Source organism: Dendrobates tinctorius, unplaced genomic scaffold (assembly GCF_039654945.1).
Source record: "Dendrobates tinctorius isolate UK_male_01 unplaced genomic scaffold, ASM3965494v1 ptg000075l, whole genome shotgun sequence".
Classification (NCBI taxonomy): domain Eukaryota; kingdom Metazoa; phylum Chordata; class Amphibia; order Anura; family Dendrobatidae; genus Dendrobates; species Dendrobates tinctorius.
In genome coordinates, this window is record NW_027361743.1 from 45,849,444 (window position 1) to 45,870,862 (window position 21,419).

Below are 21,419 nucleotides of genomic sequence, written 5' to 3' on the forward strand. Positions count from 1 at the left end.
CAATAAGGCGATAAAGAAAACAAAATTACCTTGACACTGTCAATTATAAGTACATTTGTTTTCCAACAACCTGGAAACAGTCAACAAGGCTGTCAGCAGACAATCAATCCCTAACAGATACATGGTGTTATATGGTATAGAAAACCAATCTCCAGACAGCCCATCAGAGAATTCTTAGGTACACGGGGCCTCTGTATTAAATGAGTATTCCTATCATGTACAGTTATTAAATGTATAGTAGATGCGATTCCAAATGGGACCCGCATCAATCTTCAAAAAAGGGCAAAACAGTCAGTGGAGAGGTGGTCAGAATTCCCATACAAATGAATTGATAGTGAACTGCGTGAGAATTCCAACTACCTCTCCAGCAATAGCAGCGCGCGTCAGAACCTCGTTCTCGCGAAACTCTAATGCCATCTCCATAAAATGACTACACATTGCCTAGTGTAAATGGTTATCCTTCTGCAGTACAATCAGAGCAGAAAATGGCACAAAGTAGTACATTGAGTTCAGCTCTGAAGCCTGTTGATGATATAATCTTACTGATAGTGGCAGCTCACATCTGAATGGTGCACAGTGCAGGATGTCTGAGCTCATCAATGTTTAGATAAAGGCTGCAAGTCACCTTCTGGAGACAGAAAAGTTCTTAATATTTAGATAATACTCGCAACATGATAATCCCGGGGACGAGGAATGCTAACAATTTGCTAGTAAAGATAAAAATAAAGTCAAGAAGCTTCAGCTAGAGCCCAGTGACCCGAGCGAGATACGGAGCCTTCATTTATGATAAGCTCCAGTGTGGGGCAGACCTTACTTAGAATATTAGGAAAAAAAATGTCAGAACTTATAGACAGTGGGAGAATTTACCAGCGATCGACGTGTAGAGCTGTGAACGTGCGCGCAGCAGCTTCTCGTGTGAACAGCTTGAATCCGCACTGCGTGTCTTTAACCCCCCGGACACACAAGAACCAGACGAGGGAATGAAACCCGTACATGAGGAGAGTTCTGAACAGGGAACGCTGGGGAAAAACACTGACAAGATTAGGTCTTTATCATCACAACTAAACAATTTCTGGGTCTGGAATTTTATTTTATTTAAAATTCTCCAATTTTAATTGTAGGTTCAAATCTCCACGTGTAATATTCAGGGTAACGCACTTGTCCTAATCTCCAATTGTGTTTCATGCAAAATAAAAAATCCTATTTTGTCTTATAGCTATGTGTTGTGTAAATCAATTGTTATTCCTCCTAGAAAAGGAGAATGCAGTATATAAAAGAAAGTGTTAAACCCCTGTAAACAAGCTTTTGAGGAAATGTGTTTTATTTGATACCATCTATGTAAACATAAAAAGAATGTCCGGATTAAATAAGGTTTGTGGCCAAGCAGTAATAAGTCTAAAATAATAAATGACCCTATACACCCCGGGTCGGACCCCAGTGGCTTCAGTGCAGACCACTCTGGTGCTCTCGGCCGTCCTCAGATGCCCAGATGATGACGTTTGGTTAGTCACCTCACCGATGCAGTCAATGACAGGTGGCAGCGGTCAGGTGACTGAAGAACGAGATATCTTCACTTCTTTTAGACCATTAATTGCCGTGTGGGGAATCTTAAAATAGGCTGAACTAGATGGACATAAGGTCTTCCTTCAGCCTTCAAAACTATGTTACTATGTTACTCTTCTTGGTCAACCCGTTTAAAAACTCTATATGCCTATTAAAATTGACGTGACCAATGGCTGATGTGGAAACTAATATTTACCTTTGCTATGGATTCTTTCTCTAGATGAGCTCGAGATCCACATGCTATTGCCAGATTGTCCTGAAGCAGGGAAACAAAAAATAAAAAATAAGAAAAGGCTATTATATAACTATATACATCCCCCCCCCCCAAAAAAAAAATAAAAAAAAAATCAGTGTTTAAAAGAAGTGAAATAACTACATGTAAATGAGCATTGGGTTTAGGACTACAATGTCTCTGGCGTGAACCTTGTTCTACTGAGCATGGAGACCAAGAAGGATCATATTACATATGTAAAAGTATGGAGAAAAGGCTCAGCATGGGCCATAGAGTTCTATGGGCACCATACTGCCAATCGGTAAAACATGGAAGTATAGAGTATCCATGTGCTCCAGGCATTGTGCTGCCCATGTGTAAAGGCAAGCACGTTAACCTTGTTGGATGTTCATGGTTGGCTAATAAACATCAGGCATGGATGTTAAAGTTGGTGTAAATTGATTTTCAGGAACCGGTCTATTGACCACGTCAGTAATCTTGGGCCACTGGACAGGAAAGCTGAGAATAGCCTGACGGCATCTAAGGCTCTTTTTTTTCCACTGGCCACATGTCGACAATGCTGTTCATCTCACGACGACGACGTCCTTCATCTTGCGACGACGACGTTCTTCACCTCGCGACGACGATGTTCTTCACCTCACGACGATGTTGCACCAGGCCAACTAATCAAAAGAAGAGCTGTGGGTGCCAGGAGGTAAAAGAGGTTCTCAGAGCTCCTGTCCAGGGGCCAGAAATTACTCAAGTGGTCAACGGACTGGTTCCTGCCAATCAACTCTAAAAAGGAAGGGAACCCAAATTCTGAGACTGGAGTTCCAACTAATTACGGTGTTTAATAGGAGCTGTATAAGGCTGGGTTCACACATTTAAAATACCCTCTGGTGAGCACTGCTTCCTGTTAGAATTGTCCCCACCAAAAAAAGTCCAAAGGAAACCCCGGCAGTCATTCATTATTATAAGGCAAACACAGTTAATTGGACACTCTGTGGCCTCTTTCCTAACAGATGTGCACAAAAACATGGTCACTCACATTTTTTGTGCTTGTCTGAAAAAGACAAAGACCGCTGGGGATGGAGGCTGAACAGAGTCCAAATCAATGCCTTACAACCTTACAATAATGAATGGAGCCATTGGGATTTCTGTTGAAATCCCAGAAAAACAGGATTTCAGTGGAATCCCCAATGCAATGCTTTATACGTGTGTGACCCTAGCCCAACAAAGTTTCTCCTAGGGGTAGCTTCATGTAATAATTTGAAAAACGCCAAAAAAGAAGCAGAAATAACATTACATGGCACCAACAGACAGGAGGAATTAACAGGATTATCCAGTCCTCCTGACGATATCGGCATTCCTCTAATGTGTATGTCCACCTTTCCTCCCCAGACCTCCTCACCATCAGCAGTGCAGTAAACAGACAGTAAACAAGCAACATCTTACTGGCCAGGGCTGCAGACCCTCAAGTTCAGCTTCTACATGTTCTAGATCTGCAAACTTGGTAGCTCCATCTGCATCAGCCATCAATATAGTCTTTCCCCTCGATACAAGAACTCCCTGATGAAACAATACAACAGGAAGAGCAGATTTATAAAACGTATATAACTGCTGACATTCGCATGGCGCCTGCTCCCTGTACAGAGCGCAGGTATACACAGGGCAAACACAAAGAACCGCTTACATTATTCTATATTAGCCCCTTAAAGACGCAGACAATATTAAATTTGTGTTCTCATTTTTTTCTGCCCCTTTTTCAAACAGCCATTTTTTTTTACATTTTTCCATCAACACAGACACATGAGGGCTGAGGGCTCGTTTTTAGTGGGACAAGATGTAGCATTGAAAAACATCCTTCATTTTTCTAGAGAGCGTACAGGAGAACAATTAAAAAAAAATTCCAAGTGCTGATAAATGGCGATAAAAAAATGCAATTCTGCAATAGGTTTTTTTTAGGTTTCCTTTTACGGCATTAATTGTTCAGTAAACACGATCTGGCAACATGATTCTCTAGGGCAGTCCAACTGCGGCGATAACCATCGGTAGCCTTTTTTTCATTTTACTAATTTAGTGGCTTAAAAAAAATTAAGATTTTTTTTTTTAAATAATAAACATGTGGTTGGTATCACCATTTCCTGAGACTTATAACTTTTTTTTTTATTTTATAGTCAAATGGAACAGTGCGAGGCCTTGTTTTTTTGCATGGCACATTGGCTTTTTATTACATTTTGATATCTTTTTACTGCAATTTTTTCAGTGAGGTGCTGTGCCAAAAATAAATGCCAGATTTGGAGTTTTCATTTTTTCTTTTTTATGACATTCACTTAATAATCAATTTTATATCTTGATATATTAGAGTTTGACGAATGTAATATGAAAACCTCAAAAAGAAGAAGAAAAAAAAAATCCTCCAAAAAATTCAGTTGCTGTCCGTCACCATCCTCAAAGATTTCAAAACGGAGCTTGCAACGTTTTCTTCTCTGGCGGATCCTCCAGACAATGTATTAACCCAAAATTCTTTCTGGGTGCCCAACAAAAAAATCTCTCTCTCTCTCAATCTCTCTCTCCAGGCTGCGATTCCTTTAAAATTCTTCTCTCTCTCTCCAGGCTGCGATTCCTTTAAAATTCTTCTCTCTCTCTCCAGGCTGCGATTCCTTTAAAATTCTTCATTTGTCAGATCCGTCAAAAAAACGGAGGGGTGGCAATCAGTACTACAACGGATCCGCCATCCGTCCTTTTGGCGGATTATGACTGATGCAAAAAACTGAAGTGTGAAAGAGGCCTTAGTAACACCATATAGGGGGGCTGCCCAGTGCCAACTAGAATGCATCCCATGTGAACAGAGGCCACAAGTTTGCAGAACCATTTGGACCCAACTGCACCCTGAAAAAAAATATAAAAAGTGCACAAAAAACATATCAATATATGTAAGGTATTGGTTGATATTAAGGCCTTAATACGGAAGCTGGCAAACTGAGTCAAAGTTCCTTACACTTGTCAGTCCTGCTCTAACATGAAAACCTCAAAAAGAGGAAAAAAAATCCTCCAAAAAATTCAGTCACATGCCCAGCAAACATCCAGAGGTAGCTTATATGGAAAGATGAGATGATGTTAGCAGCTGCAGCTGGGAGTAACCACCTGTATGTTCCCAGCCAGCATGGAAAGAGTCCTTAACCCTTTCGGCAGTGACGGAAGGGAAATCCGTTTAAAATATGACATGAATCACCCGTTGTGACCTTTTAACTCCAGATCTCCGAGGGAGACGTGACACCCTTGTGACAATATGGTAGCAAAAATCACAGTCTCCTATACCAGCAATGGTAACTTCAGCAGGCCCCCAGCTGACATGGCAACCCACCGCCACTATGCAATCAAGTCTTGGGGTAGAGGAGAATGGCCAGATCAAGGCCAAATGCTGCTGTCAGTGATTGACAACAGTGTTTAAAAGGGTTAACTACAGGGATTAGCCCTCGTGCTGATTGCTGCTGTTATGAGCAGATGTTGGCTATGTGACACAGCTCCTGAGCTTACTCCACACACCCGGCCTCGCTCCATGATGTATATATCCGCCATGGAGCATTAAGGGGTTACTAGCCTGTGCTTCACTATTTAGACAAAAAAAAAGCGAAATTGCCATTTTATAGGTTTTATTCCCACAATTCTGTGATCTGCTATGGCTGTGGCAGAGGCTTTTGTCTAGCTGGTTGCCCGTGAATACATCCTGTAGTTCCTGCATGACAGGTCGCACATGCCCAGCAAATTCCTGCTACCCTTCCATAGTAGGTACAACTGCACCATCCTCACTGGACAGAATGAATATTTATATGCATAATTGATATAACAGACGCTTCCTATATATAAATACAATGACCGGAGTTGTAGGCTGCAGTCAGATGCTGCTGATTCATGAAGGAATATGCCTTTTCATGAATCAGAAGTGTTGGACGAGTGGTGTGCACGCCTCGCCCCTGCTGGAGTAGGATTTTTTATGGTGTAGCGAACACTGAAGCTGGTGATGAATTTGACGAGGGGTGTTCCCCATGCCCCCATCCCATCTCCAACCACTTTCTCGGAGTTGAGGACATCAAAAGACGCAAAAGGTTAGCGCAGTCTCCAGCTGCGCCAAAATTTTGACTTTTCAAAACGCCTTTTACGCCAGAATACTGGCTAAAAGCTTTGATGAATCTGGAACAATGTAGACCGGGCCATTTTCTATACTGTCTGAAAGTGAAATGGCTTTTGTCACCGATAGGAACCAATCAGAGCTCAGGTTTAATTTTTTTTTAAACAGATCAGGTAAAATGAAAACTGGGCTGTGATTGGTTGCTATGGGCAACAACATGGATTTTGGAGAAAGGAGAACACACATAGGGGAATATATCGGAAACACACAGCAGCTAATGTTATCTGTGCAGGAGGGAGAACAGGGAGCCTGGAGAAGAAGCAGGGGATTGTGGGAAATGTAGTTTACAGGGGTCAGAAAGGTAGCACTGAAGGACCTCCCAGTTCACAGAGGCACAATTATGAAGGTGCTGGAGCCAGAAAAAAAGATGTGAGAAATCAGGCACTGAGTGTATAAGGGTATTTGATAGAGGTTATTAGACTATAGGGCATTTTGAAAAAAAAAAAAAAATTCTGTGATATCCCCTCTAAGGACTAAATAGAGGACAGCAGGGCTGTGGAGTCGGAGTCGGTGCTCATTTTGGTGGAGTCAGTATAAAATGGACCAACTCCTAAAATATATAATAAATTGGGTACAGTAGGTCAATGCAGAATGTGCTGAATATTTTTTCATAGGAATTTGGGAAAGTTATGAAATGTCCTATAAATGGCTGTTCTATTACTGATCTAAGGCTACATTCACACAGCATTTTTGCTGCGTTTTTTGAGGATACGTTTTTCATATTCATCACATGGGCTGTGTTGTGCACACGCTGCAGCTGGCAATAAGAAATAGTCTGCAAGAAGGACATGCTGGAAATCTGATTGGAAAAGTGAGGAAATTGGCGATTGCCGCCAGAACCCCTAAAATTGATTCCATCTTGAAGAGACGTGCTGGGAAAGGGGCAATTGTTGATCAAGCCACTCGGTGGGGCAGCACTTATTTAATGACTGAGCGATTTCTTGAGCTAAAACCGTTTCTTATAGATATGGCGAACCCTCAGGTAACCCTAAATGAAGGTCAATGGACACAGTTGGCTGAATTGAAGGAATTGCTTACCCATTTACCGTGACTAAAAAAATTACAAGCCGAAGATTTAACTCCTGGCATTTTCATAAGGGAGTGGAAGAACTTGCTATTTTGCCTGTCTCAAAGAGGTGGTTTAATCGCAGATGACATTTCTGCTTCAATGAAACGGAGAGAGACACTGCTATTGGAAAATAAAATTCTTCTGGCAGCTGTTTATGTGGAACCAAGTCATCGTATACTGCTTGATGATCAACGGCTTACTAAAGGAAAAGAAGCTCTGACTGAGGTAGCAGTTAGGATGAGTGGCCTACAGGAGGACTGCCAGGCGCAAGAGGACTTTGGTCCTGACAGTGCTACTGCTGCCATATCTTCATCCTCATCAGATGAGGAGTTTGACTTTGACAAGTATTTGGATGACATGGAGCAGGCGAAGCATTGCCACAAGGAAAAAGATTTCACTCCGTCTCCTATAGCAAGCAGATTGACCATATTTCAGCAAAATGTTTCACTTGCTCTCAAAGAAATAGAAAAATTCAACAGTTCATCAAAACTGACCGCAAGAGGCAATTATACCCAGAAATTGTTAGAGATGTTGCCCATGTGGTTACTGGTTTGCCTCCAACCCAAGTTAGTGTAGAGAGGTCGTTCTCTAGCCTTAAAATTATTAGGTCAGATTTGAGGTCATCTATGAAGGAGGATCTGATGGAGGCAATTCTATTTCTTACAACAAATTCATAGACTGCACAAATGTTATTTAGTATGTTTTTGTTGAAAACTGTTTTTTTGCCACTTACATAGTTTATTACATAGTGATTATATATATATAATTAGTGTGTCAGTGGACATGTCTGGGGAACCGCAGTGTGTGTGTGTGTGTATGCCTTTTGAGGAGTGCGGAATGTATTTTACAGATAACGACGGGCCACAGGTGTGTACCGTGATGCTGCACAGGGAAGGAGTCTCTGGTAGGCTGGACTCAAGGAGTCAGATGACTCTGACATGAACTCCTCTCGTTTTATCTCTGACCGAGAGAAACGTCAGGGTTCGCTGCGACCATGGGGTCATTGTGAACTATACGGTGGACAGAGTCATGATTGAGATGACAAAGGGGGTTGAGTACCAAGGTGGTAGTATGCCACCAAACTTAGTGCGTCCCTTTGAGAGGGGCCGGGACTTTGTCTTGTTTGATGATGTGTGGGGTGGGTCAAAGGAGGAGGTAGTACCACCCAAGGTCGATCGTCCAGAGCTCCGGGGGGGGGGGGCGAGAGAAAATGTGGGCCTGACCAACTCGGGGATTTGGCTGGGGTGACCAAACTTGTGACCGTGGGAGATAGGGTACCTCCAGAAAAGGGGTCCGACACCTGTGTGAATGGGGGCTTGCTGTTCTTGGATGACAGGATGAGTAGTGACTCCAGTTTGACCGCTATCACCCGACAGCTAGAGGGTCAAGTTGACAACCTGACCAATGAGGTATACATGTGGAAATAGCGGGTTGACAGTTGTCACCAGGTAGAAGCGCATCTACGAGACTTGGAGCAAGGGCGCGAAGAGATGCGTCAACAGCTGGGCGAGGGAGTGTCTGAAGGTGGCGAGTATGGAAGTCGCCAACTCCGCGCAGGTGGAGCGGCTGCGCCACCTAGAATCCGAGCTCTCAGCAGTCAAGGCCCCGAGACAAATGGCAGAACACAGAGTGTAGGAGCTCGAGAAAGAAGTCTTGAAGCTCTGAGGTCACCTGTCAACGTGGCACAGAGTGAATAACACCTTAAGAGGAGACGTGGAAGTGCTCAAAGAAACTGTAAGAGGTCTTCTGCGGGAGAAGAAGTTGGTGGACAGAAACTTACAGCAGCCGGACCCGAGGACAAGACGGAACTGCCAGTAACCATCTTGGCAAGGGGTCTCAAAGAGGTAAAATCTCCTGAAGATTTGTAGCGGAAAGCTGAAAAAGATATTCCCCCGGTCGGGACAACTGTATTAAGAGAAGTGTCCGTGGTAAACCAGGAACCGTCTGTCCATGAAGAGAGTGAGGCTTCGCTCCAAGTACGTGATGGAGGTACCCGAAGACATGTGAGAAGCGTGTGCCAGTGAGGGTGCGCATGAGGCCTTTAAGAAGGCAATAAAAGTCTATAGTGTGAACTCGGCCCCGGAGACGAACCAGTTGGTGATACTTGCAGAAAGGGAAGTCGCAGAGAAGCAGGTGACTGTCCTGAGGGAGATGCACCTACAATGTCTCCGCGCGAAACAGATGGTCGTGTTAAGGAATAAGAAAGCCACTCGACGACTGGAGCTTGCGAGGGAAGCTCAAAGTCGGCTGGGCTTTGTGGAAGACATAATTCCAGTACCCAGAAATCTGGTGGGGAAAGTCGTTGGCAGACTTGGAAAGGTGATGCAGGAGATGGTAAATCGATCCAGTGTGAAGAGAGTGAGGATCCCACCTGCTGGGGAAATCCAAGTAGCTGTTGAAGATGACATGGTTCCAGTCATTGTGGTTGGCTCGATGGAAAGCATTGGGAACCTTCGCATGCTCCTGGAATATCGGGTAGCGTACTTGAAGGAGATAGAGCAGCTAAGACAGGACCGACTGCAGATGAATAAGCAGATACCGAACGTCAGGTGGCATCCACCTCCAACCCAAGGTGTAAGGACCCGAAGGGATCCTCCAAATAATGAAAGGAAAGGTAGTCGAAGGCAAGAACGTCGAGAGTCCGCAAGTGGCAGTTCTAATCTTAGTAGCATAAGCACGAGACCCGGTGGTGGACGTAGCGACAGAGGGTCAGACTCAGACCAGCCAGTTAGCCCAACTGGACGTGGGACTCATGACCGTACGAACCGGGAGAGCCGGCCAGTGAGAGAAAGGTTGGGTGACGGAGCGCACTGCAGACAGGTGGATACTAAAGAGTGTCTGGTCACGCTGACGGACGTTGACGGGAAGGCCAAAGCCCAAGGCCGAGATACTGACCGCTGGGGGCGGGGTAGGCCTAACGTAAATATGATGCAGTATGACTACTGAAACAGACAGAGATGGTCCTCTCGACTTGTAGGGCAAGGTGACATGGGTGCCTGGTCTCGAGATCCCTGGGTGATGTCATGTGTTCAACCCCAGAAGTCTGAACAGAGGGGGGAGGTATGTGGTGTAGTGACCACTATGTCAGCTAGGGGGCGCTGTGTGGGTGTCGCAGGACGGGCCTAAAGGCATATCCATTGTGGTAATGGGTATAGGATTCTGAATGACAGTTATGCATCCCAAGGTAGGTGGTCTTGGGATGGAAGCTTGAATATGTGTGTTGATCAGCAGAGGCACTGCTGAGATGTTGTTACACTGTGTCAGCGAGAGATTTCCAGGTAGCTGGTGAGTCGGGCGGAACCAGCTACCTACAAATCCACCTAGGGGCAGTGTCTGGAACGCCTTAATAGAGTGTATGAATGCTTGTAGGACCTGTGATGAGGTCATAGCCATGTGACCCGGTGGGCGTGGCTACGGACCATATAAGGCGGCCAAGGTAGGTCACATGAGAGAGCGCATGGATCTGACTGGGCCATGTGGAAGGTCCCGGCAGGCCTAGGTGGAGGAAGGTGTGCTACCTTCCTGAAGACCACATGCTCAGGCTGCTGACCCGGTGAGGCCTGTGTATATTGGCTGTATGTGAGGAGGGATAAGCCTCCTGTGTTTGCTGAGGCTCCAGGACTGAGCCTGACATAATGGACACTTATGCTTGCTTTCGCCTGAGCTAAAGGCTATTCCTTGTGTTATGTGCTGCTTTATGGGTTAAGAAGCAACAAACCCTGTGAACTTTTAAAAGGAACGTGCCTCCTGATTGACTCCCGTTGCACCTGAGCGAGTAAAATCCCTACAATATATATATATATACATACAGTATGTAATCGATATTACATAGTGTATTACATATTTACAATTTCTTACAGTTTTTTGTGTTCTAAAGTTGTATTCCAATAAATATATATTATGTTCTATCTAAATATCTTGATTATTGTATCATAAAAATCATAGAATCATAGAATCGTAGAGTTGGAAGGGACCTCCTGGGCCATCTGGTCCAACCCCCTGCTCAAAGCAGGATTCGCTAAATCATCCCAGTCAGATGTCTGTCCAGCCTCTGTTTGAAGACTTCCATTGAAGGAGAACTCACCACTTCTCGTGGCAGCCTGTTCCACTCATTGATCACTCTAACTGTCAAAAAGTTTTTTCTAATATCTAATCTGTGTCTCTTCCCATTCAGTTTCATCCCATTGCTTCTAGTCTTTCCTTGTGCAAATGAGAATAAAGTTGATCCTTCTACAATGTGACAGCCCTTTAGATATTTGTAGACAGCTATTAAGTCTCCTCTCAGTCTTCTCTTTTGCAAACTAAACATTCCCAAATCCTGCAACCTTTCCTCATAAGACATGATTAAATGTCTGATGTTCACATTGTACTACAATAAATTTTTCACTCAAATATAAGCAATATATGTCGGAAACGGAGTCGGTGGAAGGGAAACTGAGGAGTTTGAGTCGGAGTCGCAGGTTTGGCTTACCGAGTCCACAGCCCTGGATGATAGGAGGGTGCCAGGGTGTTATCCCGCAGGACCAAAAATGACCCTTAAAATGTCAAAGAATACACCTAAAATTTGATTTCAAATGGTTAATACACAGAAACTATACATTTGCGCACCATCCGGACAGCTCCACCTTTCCCTCGATTCTTCACCAGCGTCAACACCCGAACTTTATCACTTCCATACTTCTTGGAATAGTTCAAGGCAGCCTACACAGAAAGTGAAAAATAAGATGTTGTTGGAGAGTGGGCCAGATTTCAGAAAAGACAGAAAAATCAGAGCGAACAGTGCTGTACAACAAACCTCATAAATAAAAGGGGAAATATTTCCCTTGTACAGTCATACATCACCTTCCTAAATCAGGCCAATTAACAATGTAAGCAGACAGGTCAGACGTGGATTGGAGGCCGAGAACAGGTCATCTTGTCCTCCCCTATTGTGTACATAATGAATTGCATTCCTTACCAGTCTCATTTATTATGTAGTGTGAAAACAAATAATTGATCTGGATACACAGTGTTCAAACCTTCACGGAGACATAGACACCCGATGGCGGAGACCTATGGGAATGCTGGACATTTGCATCGGTCACCAATAGAGTTGGATGAATACAGTTAAAGGGAACCTGTCACTCGATTCATGCTGCCCAAGCTTCAGGCCGCAGGACTACATGATTGCAGCCAGGTATATTTTTTCTCTGAAAAGTTCTTGTGTTTTAAGGAAACATGGTTTAAAGATGCAGCCAGGAACTACAGGAAAAAGACCTGAAAAGTCCGGCGCTGCCCCCGGACAGCTTTTCCCTGTACCGCTCCTGGTGACTGACAGGTCTTTCACACATATGTACATAAGGAGAGACCTGTCAATCACCTGGAATGGTACTAGGGGTGGTGCCGGACTACTACAGGTCTTTTTGCTATAGTTTCCGACCTGATCTTCAAATTCTATTTTCTCTGAAAAACCAGAACATTTCAGACAAAAATATATACCGTATTTTTCGGATTATAAGACGCACTTTTGTTCCCCTAAGTTTTGGGGGAAAATGGGGGGTGCGTCTTATAATCTGAATCTGTGTGCTGCTGTGCTATAGAGTAGGGAGGGGGGGCTCTGGCATGGTGTCAGGGGGCTGGCTGCAGAGATGGTGGTCAGTTCTCCAGCTCATTAGGCTCATGTAATATTCACTGCACCCGCTGTCCATCACCTCAGTGCTGAAGCCACGCCGAGTTGATAGACAGGGGAGCGGTGCATATTACATGAGCCTGCACTCTCCCCCCCTCCGCCCCGTCACTATATACTCATCTTCCAATGATGGCTCCTGCTCCCAGCTCCCCAGTGGCTCTTCCTGTGTCTGTGCTGACATCCTCCTCCTGCTAGGGCGCGCGGCAGGAGCTGCTCATTCAGGCAGTTCATAGTAGCTTCAGGACCTTCCAGCACGTGACCAATAGGACCTGCTGTTACATGACTCCCAGTGTGCACTGCGAGTCACGTGACCGCAGGTCCTATTGATGATGTGATGGAAGGTCGTGAAGCTACAATGAACTGCCTGAATGAGCAGCTCCTGCCGCATGCCCTAGCAGGAGGAGGATGTCGGCACAGACACAGGAAGAGCCACGGGGGAGCTGGAAGCAGGAGCCATCATTGAAAGATGAGTTTGTTATTTTATCATGTGCTTGCCAGCAGGGGGGGAATATAGGGACGGGGGGCCTGTGTGACCGCCGGGGTAATATAGAGAAGGGGGGCCGTGTGAGTGCCAGCAGGGGGGAATATAGGGACGGGGGGGCCGTGTGCATTCCAGAAGGGGGGAATATAGGGATAGGGGGCCCCAGTGTGCGTGCCAGCAGGGGGCATATAGAGAGAGGGGGGCCATGTGTGTACCAGCAGGGGGGAATATAGGGACGGGGGGGCCGTGTGCATGCCAGCAGGGGGGAATATATGGATTGGGGGGGGTGTGCATGCCAGCAGGGGGGGATTATATGGACGGGATGGCAGTGTGCATGCCAGCAGGGGGGAATATAGGGACGGGGGGCCCATATGCATGCCAGCAGGAGGGAATATAGGGACGGGGGCCCTTGTGCATGCCGGCAGGGGGGAATATAGGGACGGGGGGCCTTGTGCGTGCCAGCAGGGGGGCATATAGAGAGGGGGGGCCATGTGAGTGCTAGCAGGGGGGCATATAGTGACCGGGGGGGCCATATCCAGGATGGGATGGGGGGGCTATGTGCCAGCACAAAGGGGCAATGTGCCAGTATGCGGGTTATATAGATACCAGGATGAGGGACATATTTATGATTTGAAAGACGGACACTGGCATCATAAGACACACCTCGATTTAACATAAAAAAAAATTTTTTCTCTTTTTCACCAAATTTGGGGGTACGTCTTATAAAACGAAAAATACGGCTGCCTGTGGTTTAAGCAGCATGAATATGGTTAACACATGCACCTGGATCTAACTTTCTTTTTTTTTTGTGTGTAGTTTACACTTTGGCCACTGAACCTGATATTAAGTTGATAATTCTCCTTCACTTTTCAGCAGTCTCATTATCATTAAAGGCATTATCACTACAAACACATATAAAACACTATACAAAATTATTCGGCAAATCAGTATTTTGACCACGTCATCGTTTTTATTACATACTAGTTGAAGAGCCCGGTGCAGCCCGGGCATAGTATCTAACTACGGTTAGTTATAACAAATTATAATAAATATATTATATCTCTATCCATCTACATATATCTATCTATCCATCTACATATATCTATCCATCTACATATATATACACTCACTGGCCACTTTATTAGGTACACCTGTCCAACTGTGTGTTAAGACTTAATTTCTAATCAGCCAATCACATGGCGGCAACTCAGTGCATTTAGGCATGTAGACATGGTCAAGACAATCTCCTGCAGTTCAAACCGAGCATCAGTATGGGGAAGAAAGGTGATTTGAGTGCCTTTGAACGTGGCATGATTGTTGGTGCCAGAAGGGCTGGTCTGAGAATTTCAGAAACTGCTGATCTACTGGGATTTTCACGCACAACCATCTCTAGGGTTTACAGAGAATGGTCTGAAAAAGAAAAAAAATCCAGTGAGCGGCAGTTCTGTGGCCGGAAATGCCATGTTGATGCCAGAGGTCAGAGGAGAATGGGCAGACTGGTTCGAGCTGATAGAAAGGCAACAGTGACTCAAATTGCCACCCGTTACAACCAAGGTAGGCAGAAGAGCATCTCTGAACGCACAGTGCGTCGAACTTTGAGGCAGATGGGCTACAGCAGCAGAAGACCACACTGGGTACCACTCCTCTCAGCTAAGAACAGGAAACTGAGGCTACAATTTGCACAAGCTCATCGAAATTGGACAGTAGAAGATTGGAAAAACGCTGCCTGGTCTGATGAGTCTCGATTTCTGCTGCGACATTCGGATGGTAGGGTCAGAATTTGGCGTAAACAACATGAAAGCATGGATCCATCCTGCCTTGTATCAACGGTTCAGGCTGGTGGTGGTGGTGTCATGGTGTGGGGAATTTTTTCTGGGCACTCTTTGGGCCCCTTGGTACCAATTGAGCATCGTTGCAACGCCACAGCCTACCTGAGTATTGTTGCTGACCATGTCCATCCCTTTATGACCACAATGTACCCAACATCTGATGGCTACTTTCAGCAGGATAATGCGCCATGTCATAAAGCTCGAATCATCTCAGATTGGTTTCTTGAACATGACAATGAGTTTACTGTACTCGAATGGCCTCCTCAGTCACCAGATCTCAATCCAATAGAGCATCTTTGGGATGTGGTGGAACGGGAGATTCGCATCAGGGATGTGCAGCCGACAAATCTGCGCCAACTGCGTGATGCCATCATGTCAATATGGTCCAAAATCTCTGAGGAATGCTTCCAGCACCTTGTTGAATCTCTGCCACGAAGAATTGAGGCAGTTCTGAAGGCAAAAGGGGGTCCAACCCCTTACTAGCATGGTGTACCTAATAAAGTGGCCAGTGAGTGTGTATATATATATATATATATATATATATATATATATATATATATATCTCTATCTCTCGGAGTGTAGAGCTCCGCCCACTCCGCATAGCCACATTCACTATAATATTCCACATCATCCCGTCAGCCAGAGCTACCGGACTACTACCACTAATATCCCACATCATCCCGTCAGCCAGAGCTACCGGACTACTACCACTAATATCCCACATCATCCCGTCAGCCAGAGCCACCATACTATGACCCCTAATATCCCACATCATCCCGTCAGCCAGAGCCACCGGACTACTACTCCTAATATCCCACATCATCCTGTCAGCCAGAGCCACCGGACTACTACTCCTAATATCCCACATCATCCTGTCAGCCAGAGCCACCGGACTACTACCACTAATATCCCACATTATCCCATCACAGCCGCTGTATATAGGCACGAGAGGGGGAGATCATTTCTGTCATGTGCTCTCTGCTCCTTTCTGGGGGGAAAACAATGGCTGGGAGCTTATGTTCCCAGGGATGCTAGATTTCTCCCACCATGTCAGTGTCTGCCGAGGTGTTGTCAAGTGGGAAAATGGTTGGTCATAGCAACCAATCACAACTCAGCTTCTTTTAACGAGCTCTGGTGAAATGAGAGATGCTAAGTGATTGGTTGCAAGGAAAACTGTTGCTCATAGCAACCAATCACAGCTCAGCTTCTTCTGAACAGCTCTGGTGAAATGAAAGATGGTTCGTGATTGGTTGGTGATACACATACACACACATTCATTTTTATACATAGAGATTTTTTAACTGCAAGCTGTATAAACGTGAAAGCTTTTTGGATAAAGCAGATCGGGTGATGTTTAATTTGTGTAATGAGGGAGAGGCCTAAGGATACAAAACCCTTTATCAAGGTGTGCAGAATTATTGATCAGCTTGTTTTCTTCGGGCAAAAAAAAAAAAAAAAAAGACTGAACTGACGCTAAAAAAAATAAAAAATAGTTAAAAAGTCTTACATAGGGAAGCAGCACTCTTGAAATCGCTAAGATATTTGGGCGATTACCGCACAATTGAGATGGGAAAATCTGCATTATTTAGTTGCATAATAATTTTGCACATTAACCCCTTAGCCAATTTTGACCAGGCCAAATTTTTTAAATCTGACCAGTGTCACTTCATGTGGTAATAACTCTAGAATGCGTCAACATTTTTTATCACTTTTAGTATAAGGCAAGGATCACATTCTTGTGTTCTACAGAGAGCACTTACAGTGGAATGTAAAAATGTGGGCACCCCTGGTCAAAATTACTGCTATTGTCAACAGTTAAGTTAATGATGAAATGCTCTCTAAATGGCCTAAAGTTAAAGATGACACATTTCCTTTGTATTTTAGGGAAAAAAAAAAAAAAAATATATATATATATATATATATATATATATATATATATATATATATATATATTTTAATCTTTTACATTTTCAAAATTACAAAAAGGAACGATGCAACAGTTTGGGCACCATTGGAGATTTGTGTGCTAAAATCACTTTGACCAAGATTTCAGACCTTAATTAGGAAAGGTCAGGTGATGCAAATTTCCCAGCTTTATAAAAACCCAGCGTCCTCTAACCTTGTGCCGAAAAAACAGCAGCGATGGGTTCTTCTATGCAGCTGCCTAGCACTCTGAAAATGAAATTAGTGGAGGCACACAAAGCAGAAGAAAGCTATAAGAAGATAATACTGTACTATAAAGTTGCCCTTTCCTCACTTCGAAATTTAAGAAATGGCAGTTACCAAGAACAGTGGAGGTCAAGATAAGGCCAGGAAGACCAAGCAAAATTTTAGTGAGAACTGCGAGCTGGATTGCTAGAGAGGCAAATCAGAACCTCTGCTTGACTGCAAAAGACCTTCAGAAATATTTAGCAGACTCTGGAGTCATAGTACATTGTTCTGCTTTTCATAGACACCTGCACAAATATGGCCTTCATGGAAGGGTCATCAGAAGTCCTCACCATAAGTTTCCTCACCATTCAGTGTAAGAAGTATGCAATAGAACATCTAAAAAAGCCCAGATGAATTTTGGAAACAAGTCCTGTGGATCGATGAGGTTAAAATAGATCTCTTTGACCGTAATAATCAAAGGTATGGGTGGAGAAAAAAGGCCAGAGAAATTCAGGAAAAGAACATCTTGACAACCATTAAGCTTGGGGGTGGATGAATCATGCTTTGGGGGTGTGTTGCAGCCAATGACACGGGGAACATTTCACGGGTAGAGGGAAGAATGGATTCAATAAAATTTCAATGGTTTGGTGTTTTAATTTCTACCATTTTTACATATGCCCTTTTGATTGCTTTTTATTCAATTTTTTGTGTGTCAGTATGATAAAAAGCAGCATTTTTGGTGTGTTTTCTATCTTATGTGGTTCACCACATAAAATAAATAATATGCCAATTTTATAGGTCGGGTTGTTCCGGATGCGGCAATACCAATTACGTGTACCTTTTTTGTTTTAATGCATATGTTAGGTTTTTAGTGGCAAAATGACTTTTCTTGACTTGTGTGTGCTTTTTTGTGTGTTTTTTCTCTTTTACTTTTTCTCTTAGTCCCATTAAGGAACATGTACATTTTGTACTTTGATCTCAGAGTACTGCTGTGCCTGACACCTGTCATGCAAACAGACAAAATTGCTGTCCACCCAGTCAGCGTAGGGCATTAACATTAATTACAATTTGCCAATGAAGACAACAGATCCCCAACTAAAGACTGCTAAAAACTAACTTTTAATGAACTATTTAAAGAATAAGATTAAAAGATACGACAGCCAGTGTGTATAATGGGACACCGGGATATAACCCCTTTTCCGCAATGCTCACAATGTATGAACTCTCTATATCCCACACTAGTGAATGTCAATAGGTATTAGCTTGGTGCGGCCACTACCAACTGCTTTTCAATATTGTGGTCAATTACTCAGACTGACTGAAGCTAGTAAAACCTAAAGCCTCCCCAACATGCGTCACTAGGAATCTGGTGTCATCAGCCTTTGTCCCCTGATGATGCCAGATTCCTGGTGAAACATATTTCCCTTATTTTTACATTGTTTATTCACCTTTTGGACTCACTGACAGCTCTGTAGTTGTTCAATAATAAAATCTCAAAAATACAAAATGTCTAATAATTGCGCACACGGTGTACACAATCAACCATTCGAAATAGGGATGGTCACAGCTCGCCTCCTCCCCCCTCCTCGCACAGATCATGCCCATTAAACACCCTCATAAAGAAGTCAAAATTCCTCCAGTTTATTTCCCAAGAACATGCGGCTGCTATACAACAAGCCTTTGACCGCTGTGATGGTCGCCCTCTTCTCCCTGCTTGGCTCCATTAACTGCTTGTGGTGCTGTTAATCAAGCCGAGGAGAGAAATCAGGAGGGAGCCGGACTCTCGATAACCCCGTTGCATCAGATCAAAGGAAAGCATTTGTCATTGTAAAGAAAGAGACCGTCACTATTCTTCCCCGCCCTGGGTTACGGGAGCGTGAATCTGCTGACTGATGCCATTACCAGTTAAAAAGGTAGAAATCCAGAAGTTCTATATTGTTCCTTAACTTTTCCTTTTGGTATAAGGGTTTTTTCCATCCTTTGCTCACCCCACACTTTCTATACAAGCAGATTCAGGGACGTCCGGCACAGAAATAACCTCACTGTAAAGGAGGGATCACAAGGATATAGAGAAAAATCCTTCAGCGTTTCACCCACAAAAGTGGGACCATTTTTTTCGTGCACCCACAGACTTGAATGGGCGAGTCTCATCTAACATTACCCTATACAGTCATCTTACCTGAGTTGTTTTATCAGAACTTCCATCATCTACAACAATCACCTCGTACTTGAAAGACGACCACCGCTTCTGTACAACAGGGAAAAAGATAGGATCATTTTTTAATTTAAGTTTCATAAAAACCCAAAGTATTGCACGTTATTTACTTTTTTTTTTTTTTTTTTAAGTTGGCTCAGAAGAATGAAAACCTGAGGTTTTTTTCTTTAAACTACAGATTAACCCCTTAACCCCCAAGGGTGGTTTGCACGTTCATGACCGGGCCAATTTTTACAATTCTGACCACTGTCCCTTTAAGAGGTAATAACTCTGGAACGCTTCCATGGATCCCGGTGATTCCGACACTGTTTTCTCGTGACATATTGTACTTCATGTTAGTGGTAAATTTTCATTCAAATAACTTGCGTTTATTTGTGAAAAAAATGGAAATTTGGCAAAAATTTCGCAATTTTCCAACTTTGAATTTTTATGCCCTTAAATCACAGAGATACGGCACACAAAAAACTTAATAAGTAACATTTCCCACATTTTTACTTTACATCAGCACAATTTTGGAACCAAAATTTTTTTTTGTTAGGAAGTTATAAGGGTTAAAAGTTGACCAGCGATTTCTCATTTTTGCAACACCATTTTATTTTTACGGACCACATCACATTTGAAGTCACTTTGCGGGGTCTATATGATAGAAAATACTCAAAATTGACACCATTCTAAAAACTGCACCCCTCAAGGTGCTCAAAACCACATTCAAGAAGTTTATTAACCCTTCAGATGCTTCACAGGAATTTTTTGAATGTTTAAAAAAAAAAAAAAAAAAAAAATGAATATTTAATTTTTTTTTCACAAAAAAATTACTTCAGGTCCAATTTTTTTTTATTTTACCAAGGGTAACAGGAGAAACTGGACAGGAAAAGTTATTGTGCAGTTTGTCCTGAGTACGCTGATACCTGATATGTGGGGGGGGGGGGGGGGACCACTGTTTCGGCGCATGGCAGAGTTCAGAAGGAAAGGAGCGCCGTTTGACTTTTTCAATGCAAAATTGGCTGGAATTCAGATCGGACGCCATGTCACGTTTGGAGAGCCCCTGATGTACCTAAACAGTGGAAACCCCCCACAAGTGACCCCATTTTGGAACCTAGACCCCCCAAGGAACTTATCTAGATATGTGGTGAGAACTTTGAACCCACAAGGGCTTCACAGAAGTTTATAAAGTACAATTAAAACTACAATTTTTACAATTAACGTATAGCCGTACAATTAAAAAATCATTTTTTCAACAAAAATTATCTTTTCACCCCAATTTTTATTTTCCCAAGGGTAACAGGACCCTAAAAGTTATTGTGCAATTTGTTCTGAGTACACTGATACCCCATATGTGGGTGTAAACGACTATTTGGGCGCATGGCAGAGCTTGGAGGGGAAGCAGCGCCATTTGACTTTTTTGGCTGGAATTGAGATTGGACACCATGTCCCGTTTGGAAAGCCCCTGGTGTACCAAAACAGTGGAAACCCCCCACAAATGACACCATTTTGGAAACTAGACCCCCCAAGGAACTTATCTAGATGTGCGGTGAGAACTTTGAACCCCCAAGGGCTTCACAGAAGTTTATAACGTACAGCCGTACAATTAAAAAAATCATTTTTTCCACAAAAATGGTCTTTTCACCCTCAATTTTTATTTTTCCAAGGGTAACAGGACCCCAAAAGTTATTGTGTAATTTGTCCTGAGTACGCTGATACCCCATATGTGGGGGTAAACCACTATTTGGGCACATGGCAGAGCTCGGAAGGGAAGCAGCACCATTTGACTTTTTTGGCTGGAATTGGGATTAGACGCCATGCCGCATTTGGAAACCCCCTATTTGCCTAAACAGTGGAAACCCCCCACAAATGACACCATTTTGGAAACTAGACCCCCCCAAGGAACTTATCTAGATGTGTGGTGAGCACTTTAAACCCCCAAGGGCTTCACAGAAGTTTATAATGCCCGGGCGTGAAAATAAAAAAATCATTTTTTCCACAAACATGATCTTTTAGTCCCCAATTTTTTTATTTTCCCAAGGGTAACAGGAGAAATTG

The 21,419-nt window shown here is 43.6% G+C and overlaps 1 protein-coding gene across 2 annotated transcripts in view; it reads right to left on the minus strand.

Moving 5' to 3' along the window:
• Positions 1-21,419, minus strand: part of ALG5 (ALG5 dolichyl-phosphate beta-glucosyltransferase) — a 75,310-nt gene that overhangs the window by 20,553 nt on the left and 33,338 nt on the right. The window contains exons 4-8 of one of the 2 annotated variants that reach the window (XM_073583251.1): positions 19,386-19,412; positions 11,644-11,736; positions 3,230-3,343; positions 1,760-1,819; positions 868-1,019 (exon numbers count right to left, since the gene is read on the minus strand). In XM_073583251.1, the coding sequence (XP_073439352.1) occupies positions 868-1,019; positions 1,760-1,819; positions 3,230-3,343; positions 11,644-11,736; positions 19,386-19,412 (446 nt within the window). Of the gene's footprint in view, positions 1-867; positions 1,020-1,759; positions 1,820-3,229; positions 3,344-11,643; positions 11,737-19,343; positions 19,413-21,419 lie in introns of both variants that reach the window. The other variant, XM_073583250.1, reaches the window with a different exon arrangement.